The 11,463-nt window shown below is 38.3% G+C and overlaps 2 protein-coding genes across 2 annotated transcripts; one reads left to right on the forward strand and one right to left on the reverse strand.

The window, feature by feature from the left end:
• The first annotated feature begins 484 nt into the window (after positions 1-484).
• LOC130988180 (uncharacterized) lies at positions 485-1,677 on the forward strand. The gene has a single exon (XM_057911961.1). The coding sequence runs from the start codon at positions 765-767 to the stop codon at positions 1,443-1,445; it is 681 nt and encodes a 226-aa protein (XP_057767944.1). The 5' UTR covers positions 485-764; the 3' UTR covers positions 1,446-1,677.
• Positions 1,678-9,855: 8,178 nt separating this feature from the next.
• Positions 9,856-10,717, reverse strand: LOC130990396 (abscisic acid 8'-hydroxylase 1-like). The gene is made up of 3 exons (XM_057914636.1): positions 10,498-10,717; positions 10,103-10,421; positions 9,856-10,026 (listed from the first exon to the last, which is right to left on the reverse strand). Exons 1-3 carry the CDS (start codon positions 10,689-10,691, stop codon positions 9,856-9,858), a joined length of 684 nt encoding a protein of 227 aa, XP_057770619.1. The 5' UTR covers positions 10,692-10,717.
• Between the last annotated feature and the right edge of the window lie 746 nt (positions 10,718-11,463).

Raw genomic sequence — 11,463 nt, forward strand, 5'->3', positions numbered from 1 at the left:
TTGAGGACTTTTTTTTTTTTTTTGAGGACAGTAAATAAGTTATTTATTTGTTGGAAAAACAAATGGTACCAAAATAGGCGTCAATAATTACAATGGGAAGCAGCCCACATGCGCAGATGCTGCGAAGCCTATCTTCATCCACAAATAGGCGTAACAACTTATTTAAACCGAACCAACTACGTGTAACTTATGCGGGGCGCCTCAGCTCTCCAGATAAACTACGTGGAATGCACCCTGCCCTTTGCGGACCCCACTGCGTTAAAAAGTCGTTAATCCAAACGTCTCACTGTTTTGTCGTTAAATCGTTTTTACCTTCAAAATCTTTCAAAATGCTTCAAAATGTATTTAAATGTTAAAATATTGCTATTATATATTGCCGCCGAATTATGCAATTAATTAATTAGTAGCATACAGAATAAAGATCTTCAATAAATACGCCTTAGGTGGGTTGCATATAACATATACATTACGCAACTTATTATAACAAGTGTCTACCGAAACAAAGACAAGATTCCATGTCTCATAATAATTGCAAATCATTTCATATGTAATAATTAAATCGTCAGTCATGTTTGTCTAATTTTCTTTTTCCTTAAATTTTGTGTAATCATTTTTAGTAGGTGATTGTGAAAATTTTCTAAATAAACTATATTCGTATCAAATAATTTATATTTGGATTGTTAGAATTAATAATTTTCGTATTCTGTTATAGTATGATTTGGGTGAGATCCGAATCAACATAGGCCCAACTGTTTGGTTTGGAGATGGTTAAGAGTCCGAAGGCGCCGGCATTCGGATCTCCCCTCTCCCCTATAAATACACACCCCAAATTAAGTTTGTGTTTGCCACTTTCAACTTCCAATTCCTCTCTTCTCACAAAAAGAAAAATCAATCAAATGGCGGCTTACGCCCCTCGCAGATCAAGCGGACCGGTCCTCGGATCTACCTCCCATCCCGCCCGCCGCTACTCCGCCCACGCGCCACCGTCCGCCTCCTTCGCCTCTGCTACCTCCTCCGCCTTCGCCGCACAACGCTCACTACACAGGCCTTCCTCCCCCACCCGCCTAAACCGCTCTTCCCCCTCGCTCAGCTTCTCGCTGGACCGGTCCGGTTCGCAGAGCCGCTCCATCTCCATGACCACCCGAGTCGATAACAAACCGGCCGCCGGTCAGAAGCGGACGTGTATGTGCTCGCCGACGAACCACCCCGGTTCGTTCAGGTGCGGCCTGCACAAATCGGTTACAAGTAAACCCCAAACGGCGCCGTGTGGGAGCTCCGGCAGGCTGAATATGAGGCGCTCCGCCATGAAGAACTCTCTGGTGCGGATTGGCGTGGAGGGGGAGTGGGTTAGGAGAGCGTTGGCTGCTTTGATTCGGCCTTCGTCTCATCAGCAGCGCCGCCGCGGCGAGTTCCGCCGACGCCTGAGCCGGTTCTCCGTCGTCTAGGGTTGAGCGTGGAGAATAAGGCCACGTCAGCCTGATCGGTGCCGGACATTTTTTTGGTAGTCCGGTGGCCGGAAATCCCGATATTCTGTCTCGTGTGTATAGTTGAAGCTCTTGATTTTTTATTTTATTTTGGGTGAAATTATATAAGAATTAAATTCTACTGCTACAAATGTAATCGAAGTATTAAATTTCTAATCAAATGATGAGCAAGTGTCCCAGTTTGTTCTATCAAGTATTTGCCTTTACTAGATTTAATCAAATTATTGTGTTTCTAGCTAATTCATGTTTAGGTCTAATTTTTTCGGAAAACAGAGAGGTGGAAACAAAAAACATATAACAACGTTGGATTCAATATAATGACCAATAATTAATTAAAGGGGTTATTGCCAGAAAATACATATACTTTGTCAATTTTCTGGTTTATATCATGACTTTATAATTTGGCCAGAAAATACATCAATTTTCAATTTAATTGCAATTATAACATGACTTTATAGTCTGGCCAGAAAATACACCAAATTTCAATTTATTCTCAATTATAACATGACCTTATTTAGATTATTTTTCATCATAGATGTATTAATATTTATTGTATTTATATTAAATTTTCAACACACAAATGCATATATATATATATATATATATATATATATATATTTGATTTTTATATTCTATTAATATATTATATATATAATAAGTATTTATTTATTTAAATTGTGAAATTATAAAATATTAGGACCAATTAAAAAAATTACGTACATATATAATAGAAACTATGTTAAAAAGTAAATAATATTATATATTATTTACATATAGATGTATATTTATCAAATATATATGTATTTATATATAGTATATTGTGAGATGAAAAGAAAATTAAAAATATTTAATGTATTAAACTTGATATTATTATACTAAATTAATTACAAGGTCATGTTATAATTGAGAATAAATTGAAACTTGGTGTATTTTTTGGCCAAACTATAAAGTCATGTTATAATTGCAATTAAATTGAAAATTGATGTATTTTCTGGCCAAATTATAAGGTCATGATATAAATCAGAAAATTGACAAAGTATATGTATTTTCTGGCAATAACCCCTTAATTAAATTCCAATTGTTAAGTGATTAGTTTGGACGAACCCATCTCCATCATTATACGAGCACGAATTCAAGTGGTAGAAAAAGATTACGAACCATGATATTAAATCGTTTTCAGCTCAATCAATGTAATACAATTGATCAACCACGAAACTTGAAATTTAAATTAACGATGAAGCATAAAAACACATTCCTATTTGGAGATTTCGTTCGAGTTCTAAAATAGATCTGAAAAAGTTGAATTGAAGGGAATGTTATTGCACGACCTTAATTTCGTAATACACCTAATATTACTACAAATAATTTCAGGAGATGTTAGTAAAACTAATTAATGAGCTCATTCCCTAAGTTATCTTGGAAATCAAGATTGGATTAGTGATTAGAATAAGTTGGATATCATTTTGTAATACAAAGCCTATGGGCTGTCAATTAATGGTGACATTATTTGCAAATTGCAATGCTTCTTTTCTGACTGCTGTTGCCTTTTGTGAACGTGATGTGACGTTGGTGCAAATATAAGCTGTAGATAAGATAAGGTTGTGAAAGCGAGAGGCCGGCTTGAGTCGAGTCAAGCAAGAGTCGAGAATTTCAACATTCTACTTTTTTTAACCTTTATTGTCATTATATTTGTATATATTATTCATGTATTGCATGGATAATGTATTTGACATGCGGAAATTCTTAGGATTAAAATCCGTCGACATAAATGGTAAATTATACTTTTTCGTCCACGAAAATTATGTCACATTTCTTTTGACACGAATTTTAATAAAATGCGAATAAAATTAATAGTGGAATAAAGATCCACTTTAAATGTAATTGAAGGTATAATTTTCGTGTGAACTGAGGGAGTAGAAATTACAGCACACAGATCATGTACCCGCGTGACACATGAGTTCTCTTTTGAATTGAAGTTGTATAAGGTTTAAGATCATAATTCATTGCAAGGTTTAATTTGGTTCAATGAATTACGATTTTACTATAACTGAAAGTTAATTAGTGAATTTGAATCTCAACGAATACATTTCGAATAATTATAAATATACCCAAAGTAGTGGTACGAAGTATTTCCAGAAAAAAAGGAAAGATTGCATGTTCAAAATTCACTATTGATTTGTTCCCATTTTAGGTGAACCTCTTAAAGCACAGTGAGCTGGACTCTATATATACTTATGATTTAATTTTAGCCTTCAGATACATAACAAGACCATCATATTTAACATAATCAACCATGTTGACACTCTAGTCATTGGAATAAAATAAATGTTATAGTTGTTTCCCCACACCAAGTCTTGTAATTTTAGGGTATTTTCATCTGTAATTGTGAACAATATGAAATGTGGAATCAGTACGTCTAACCAAAAAATGATGGTTGGTTATGGTCGATCAAGATCAATTCAATGAAATTCTACTTGTAACGCGTAAAAGTTATAAATTAATATTGGGTTAGATTAAAATTGATCAATAGTCATCTTGATTCAATAAAAATATCTTTGATGAATCTTGATTTATCAGACAGTGTGACACAATATTCTTAGAGATGGTCTTGGGTACAATCGAATGTATCGTACAATCGGATTGTACCCACTTAGACAGTTCTGACCTGCACCCTGATCCGAATCCATGTCCTGAACTCAAACCTTATAAATTGAAAAAATAACTAATCCGTAAAATATGTGATGAGATGTGTCGTAACAGCGAATGTGAGTACGAAAGATAATACACGGAGAATGATAACCCAATTCGGTTAAACAACCTACGTCTGGGGGGCCTCGTCCAAGGAAAATTATCCACTATATGAAGTTAAGATGTACAAAGGACTTACACAATAAGACACCATCTTACTTAGCCTCTACATCTTCCCAAAACCTCATCAACGGTGAATAACTGAAAGCTAGACAACAACTAACTTCCTAGGAGCACCTAATCCCTTGAGAAACAAAAACCAACAATAAAGAAGAGTAAATAACTCTTTTACAATGTACGCTCAAGTGTATAACTCACAAAACACTCTTCTGCTAGGAGAAAATAAAAGTACTATATCAATGAATGTACTACAGATTGTAACAAGTCCGGGGGACACCTAGCAGGAACAAGAATTCTCGTCTACATGACGAGAGCAATTATGAACGAATTTCCCCAGCCATTATGAACGAAATTGGCCTCCTTTTATAGGTTTCAAGCCTTCTTGTTGCCCAAGTTAATCCTTTCCTATTCATAGAAGAAAATATGAGTTATAGCTTGATTAGGTCTCTGCTTGGATGATCTTGATCTATCTGTAATTATGCTCCAATAAGGCTCCATTAAATCTGTAAAATTGTGTCCATCTATATCCAAAAAGATCGCATAAGATAGCTAAAAGATATCTGCAAAATTCGCAAGTATGAAGCTACAATATGTCTCCAGCAGAACTTATAATATCGAAAGCAACTCATAATGGAACAGCATGTAGAACTCATGAAGACACTCATGTTGGCTACACAATGATAATCATATAGAGTATGAAAATATTCTAACATAAATAACACTATTTGAGGTGCGGATCAACTCGAGTATATGGTACACCGATTGTACTCAAGTTTTTGTGATATTGCCTCTATTGTAAAATTGAATATTATAAAAATTAGATATATGTGTAACTACACCATTAATTATGGTTTTGGGAGGGGACATGAATTATATATTTAGGCAGCGATCTATAATTCACAAATCATATAATGCACCAACAATTGTGCCAACTTCATATCTAACAGAATTTGGGTTACCCTTTTCGTAATTTTCTCTTAGTACTTTATATCCTATATATCAACAAACTTTCAATTTTTACTTAGGGATCCTATATGATCAACAAACTCAAGAATATAAATTAATTAAGTTTTTGTGTGAGGTCATGGATTTAATTTCGTCTGTGTGAGGTGTAGTATATTTCCTATTTTTATGTGGTGTAGAGATCCTGCATGTATGCGTACGGTGTAATGACTTATTTGATGGACTATAAGCTTGTCATGTTGATTGTTGAGAATAATATTGTTTAAATTTTTTACGCGCTAATAATGTTTTATCTACATAAACACAACAGTACGAAATTAATGTTATAAGGTCGACCGAAAGAGATATTTTACAATTACAGCAGTAGATATTAAAAAGAAAAGGAAGTTGTGAGTAGGTGAGGTGGGGTTCCTCAAAGCAACGTCGGCCATTATTGTATTACTGAAGGAGATGAGCAAGTTGAGGAGATGTGGGTTCCATTTGCATATGAATATCACCAGCAATTTCTCTAGGAATATATATACATATATATAACTTCTTTTAGCTAGCTTTTATATATATCAATTAAGTGACAATCACTACAATTTTTTTTATTAGTGACGTATATATAAGGCTTGATAGCTAATATTCGTGTCATAAAAATTAGTGGAGTTTGAAAGTGTAACTATTAGTGATTAGCTACATCATCAAATGTAAATAGTTTCAATTAGAAATTATAAACAGTTGATTAATGTTTCAATTAGAAATTATAAACAGTTGATTGGATTCTTTATATTATATCTCAAATTACATTTATATGTATTAATAAGTATAAATGTACACTAGAGTACACGAAGAATTTAGAAATTAATTAAACGTATTTGTGTATTATTAATTTGGTTAATGAGTTGATATATTATATACATCTATGGCAATCCATGTGATGATGTAACATGGCATGAGCTGAGAAGGATAAGCTGGCAACTTGAAAGTTGAAACATCTTTTGATTGCGATTTTGTTCCTTTCCAAATCAAACATGACTCCTTTTATGTATGTATCCTTGAGCTGCGCCTAATGGTTACAAATTCAATATTTTTAGATGCATGCATGCGCGTTCAATATTTACTTTATTTAATAAATAATTTGTAGGTATATCCTTTTAAAATTGTAATATTTTCTTTCTAATTAGGTCCTTTAATTTTAGGTAAATTTGATAAATAAATTAATAAATTTCAAAGATCGCATGCGTGAATTCGAAATTTAAAACTTTGACTCATACATTACAAATAAATAAAATCCTATTCCCACTTTGAGCTGCGAGGACGTACAACCAGTGGAAGGTGAACTGTGACGATGCTGTTATTGGAGGAGTACTGGGCGTGGGAGTGGTTGCAATCCTGACAAATGCGGCGAGTTCAATCCTTGGTTGTCGTTTTGGCTTTGTGGAAGGGGCGATCTTGGCTGAGGAGCATGAGGGGATGGCGGTTGCTAAAGGGTTACGTTTCTTCAAGGACTATCGGGGAGGGAAACCGTGATTGTTGAGATGGATTGTCAGACTCTATTGTGGAAGCTCATGAATGGTTCTACGGACTTCTCTTACCTGGGCGACACCTTGAGGGAGATTGGTGTAATGACCTGATGCATGCTATGGAGGCCCAACTTACGTTGCATATGTGGGCTTATTTAATCAAGTATTTTATTTGTTTTTATTTTACGTGGATTATATTAGAGTGGCTGAAATTTGGCCTTAGTTGAGTCAGTTTTGAATTTTATACCTTGTTTTGACTAATGATTTGTTTCCTTATTAGATTAGGAGTTATTTTCCATGTTTATTCTCCTAGTTTGGTTAGGTTTTCGCATAACCCTATATATAGGGCTTGATATGCACGAAAATTAGAGACCATTAAGCCTACTTTTATCAAAATTCGTGAGTTTTATTTCTCTCTTGAGAGTTCTCGAATTCTTCTTGACTTTTCCATGACGAATTCAATTTATCGACATAACGGCGAGTCATCCAACTCTCATCGGGTGTCAATCATCGTTCCCGAGTTGCTGCGTCAACATCACATTGGGGTGTAGGGATTTTATTAGCCTATATCATTCTGTGGGTTAGATTCAGAGGTTCTGGAATTTCTATCTATCTATCGTTCGTTCGTTCGTTTCAAAGTCTTCCGTTTGCGTGTTCGATTGAACGGTCTGACAAGGATCGTATCATGACCGATAGCTTTGCTCGCGTCTTTTACAGCTGGACCTCGAGGAAAGGGAATAGCATAGTTGATAGAATTGCTAAGCATGCCATTGCAAATCGTCGTCTTTCTTTCTACATCGGACCTATTCCTGATGTACTTGTTGGCCCTCCTTTATGATCTATGAAGTTCATGTTTTCTCCTAAAAAAAAGGGAGATCCTTGACTCCATTGTGCTAATTAGCTTGAAGGTAAAGCTGCATAATAAAAAAATCGGTGACTTTATACATCAATATATGAAAATATCAATAATATAACTTTAGATTATAATTCAAAAAGTTTCTAATAAATTTATCTGGCAATATGAGGTTCCATTTTTGAGAAAAATATATAATATATTATCTTTCATGATTAAATTGTACTACATCCGTCCCTGAAAAAACTTTCTATTTTTCCTTTTTGGGACGTCCTACAAATAACTTATTCTTTCTTTTTTTCCATTTTTAAACAATTACCCCACCACTAATAATACTTTATTTATTCTTACTTTTCACTTTTCATCACTCTCAATACTAATTATAACATTTTTTTTTTCCACTATCAATACACTTTACAACTTTTTCTTAAAACCCGTGTCGTCCCTAAAGAGGAAGCTATTTCAGGGACGGAGGGAGTAGTAGTTTTAAATATTTAAAAATGGAGAAGTAGCAAATAGCCCCCCTATCATGCAACTCCCTAACACAATTACCTCCCTATCGTTTAATGGTGCGCTGTTAACCCCTCAACATTTTATAAAGAGTGCAAAATCTCCCTTGTTTCTAACGGACACTTAACACCGTTAAATATATTTTTTTGGGTTAAGTATCAGATTAGCCCTTAACGTGGAAGCCCCTATGGCATTGAGCACCTTATGGCAAGGGGTGTGTCAACTAAACCCCTAAAGTACCTATTTTCCTCCAATTAAGCCTCCCGACTTAACGGAGAGTTAACACCGTTGACTATTTTTTTTTTATTGGTGGTGGGACCCACACCTTCTTCACCACCAAACATGTTGCAAACTCGCCGGAAATACGTCTCTCCCTCATCAAGAGAGAACCCATCTCCTTCTCCGACCAACTCCCCCCACAGCAATGGCAGCTTAAGCAGCAGCAGCAACGGCTCCTCCCTCCACCTTCCTGCCCCACCCCACACCTACACCCCTACCCCCACCCCCACCCCGACCCTGAAGCCCAGATCCCACGAAGCCAATCCCTACCCGACCACCTTTTATTGTAGTTGTTGCCTGCAAGAGTCGAGAGACGGAGGAAGGCAGGGCACGGCGGCGACTCGCCGCTATTGTCCGGCCAAGGGCGGAGGTCGAACTATGTGTGTGAGTCGAGGGAAGACTGAGATGATGGCGGCGGCTCTTGGCTGTAGTTGTCGGGAATCAGAAAGATGGGAGAAAGAGATCGAGAGGAGGCGGAGAAAATTTGGGGATTTAGGGCTTTCGGGCAGCGGCTTTGCCTCCGATCAGTTGTCAGTTGTGAGACCAGAGAGTGAGGGGTCGATAGAGCAGGGGAGAGGAGATGAAAGGTTAGAGAGGGAAGCGGCGGTCGCGGCCCTGCTGCGGTCGTCGGAGTCTAGAGAGGCGAGGTCGGAGGCTACCTTCACCGGAGGTGAGGCCATCGACTGTTGTCTATGGTGTGCGTCTGTGTTGTCGAGTCTGTCGAGAGAGAAGTGGAGGCGGTGTCGCCTGACCTACGGGCGGCGGCGTGAGGAGATTCGAGGGAGAGCGGCGGATGTGGGTGAACAGCGAGAGAGAGAGAGAGAGAGAGATATATATATATATATAGAGAGAGATTTGAGAGTGGAGGTGGGGTCAGCGTGGGGGTGAGGAAGGAGATGGTTTTGATTAGGTTTCCGGCGAGTTTGGTGGTGAAGAAGGTGTGGGTCCCACCACCAATAAAATAAAAAAATAAAAAAAATAACAATAGTTAACGGTGTTAACTCTCCGTTAAGTCGGGGGGCTTAATTGGAGAAAAATAGGTACTTTAGGGGTTTAGTTGACACACCCCTTGTCATAAGGTGCTCAATGCCATAGGGGCTTCCACGTTAAGGGCTAATCTGATACTTAACTCTTTACACTAATATATATATATATATATATATGGGTTAAGTATCAGATTAGCCCCTAAGGTGGAGGCCCCTATGGCATTGGGCCCCTTATGGCAAGGGGTATGTCAAATAAGCCCCTATGGTAATTAAAATCGAACAAAATCACCCTTAGCCCTAACGGTGAGTTAACAGCCGTTAACTATTTAAAAAAAAAAAATCTTTGTCTACCATGTGTTCGACGAAATGACTGAGACTCGTCAACTCGCCGCAGCTCAGCCTCCTTAATTCGGAGCCGCCGCTACCGCCACCACCGCTGCCGTCGTAGCCCCCGCTTCCTCCACCACCACTTCCGCCACCAACGACGGCGTCGTCACCACGGCGAGGAACTTTTCTTGTTCCTCGCCTGTAGGCTCCAAGCTCATGATCATGTGGCCGATCACCTTCAATGTGAACTGCAGAAATATTACACTATTTCAGAAAGCAATGCTGCATAACAAGTCAGAGATGCACATATATCATAATATCAACCGTTGAAGCCTCTTCAAGAACTAGAACTTTTTGGTTGGACCAATGATCTAAGGTCTCCACGGCCAACGCATTGATGAATGGGAAATACTTTCTGAGAGCGTCCATCGAGAGGGGCTCCCCTATGAGTCGTCGTAGCCTCTTGTGCATTTCTCCGCTCTGTGTAAGCAAGCTTGTAGGGCCAAGAACTTGCTTCCCTGTGTAGAAGAGATTGAGGCTCACTAGCCCATCTTTCCCTGTCAGTAGAATCTTGCTCGCTTCTCTCCCCGTCATGAACACGGTATATCTCCCCAACACATAACTCTTGAACACCTTGCCGTACCTGGGTACAATACAGTGATCAATATTGACATTAAATTCTTCACAATTGTTGTAATCCAGCAGCTAGCATTCATTACCTTTTCTGTCTCTCTTGCATGAAGCTGAAGATGCCGGCCGGGCTTGAGAAGGTGGCGAGGAACGAGAAGCTCTCCCCGACAATGGGCCATCCCAAAGTCCCCGGGATGTTGTCCGTTGCCTTGGGAGCACTGCGTTTTTGCAGCAAGAAAACTGAGAGAAGGAAAATTAAGACGAGCGCTACTATTGTCAACATCTCTCTCTCTGAGCTGAGAGAAACACTTGGATGACTTGGGATTATATTGGCAACCCTTTGATGTGTCAAAATAAGTGTCCGCGTTGCTGCTGGGACATTCTTCCCTTGAGCACAAACACGCAACAAACGACCCAACTTGAATTCTTCCCTCCGCGTCGTGGTGACGACGCCGTCGTTGGTGGCGGAAGTGGTGGTGGAGGAAGCGGGGGCTACGACGGCAGCGGTGGTGGCGGTAGCGGCGGCTCCGGATTAAGGAGGCTGAGCTGCGGCGAGTTGACGAGTCTCAGTCATTTCGTCGAACACATGGTAGACAAAGATTTTTTTTTTTAAATAGTTAACGGCTGTTAACTCACCGTTAGGGCTAAGGGTGATTTTGTTCGATTTTAATTACCATAGGGGCTTATTTGACACACCCCTTGCCATAAGGGGCCCAATGTCATAGGGGCCTCCACCTTAGGGGCTAATCTGATACTTAACCCTATATATATATAGGGTGTGGTTCTAGAGAGAACTACATTATTTGTGAGAACGGGAGAACCATCAAATCTAATGCATCCACTTTAAAAATTAATGCATTCGCTGTTAAAATTAATGCACTAAAAAATTTTTAAAAAAATGCTTCCTTCAGGATTCGAACCGAGGACCTGCATTCATCCAACAAGATGATGCATTCACCGTAGATCTTGATGATCGAATGGCTGAAAATATATATATATATATATATATATAGGGAGAGGTTCAAGAAAGAACCATAAATAAAAGAAGACCGGAG

This window comes from Salvia miltiorrhiza, chromosome 6 (assembly GCF_028751815.1).
Source record: "Salvia miltiorrhiza cultivar Shanhuang (shh) chromosome 6, IMPLAD_Smil_shh, whole genome shotgun sequence".
Lineage (NCBI taxonomy): Eukaryota > Viridiplantae > Streptophyta > Magnoliopsida > Lamiales > Lamiaceae > Salvia > Salvia miltiorrhiza.

Excerpts from the sequence above, each read along its gene's own strand:
- LOC130988180 (XM_057911961.1), top strand. The coding sequence starts at position 765 with ATGGTTAAGAGTCCGAAGGCGCCGGCATTCGGATCTCCCCTCTCCCCT.
- LOC130990396 (XM_057914636.1), bottom strand. The coding sequence starts at position 10,691 with ATGTTGACAATAGTAGCGCTCGTCTTAATTTTCCTTCTCTCAGTTTTC. Across the intron at positions 10,422-10,497 it reads ATGCAAGAGAGACAGAAAAG|GTACGGCAAGGTGTTCAAGA; the intron begins GTAATGAATGCT and ends TATTGTACCCAG. Across the intron at positions 10,027-10,102 it reads TTCTTGAAGAGGCTTCAACG|TTCACATTGAAGGTGATCGG; the intron begins GTTGATATTATG and ends ATATTTCTGCAG.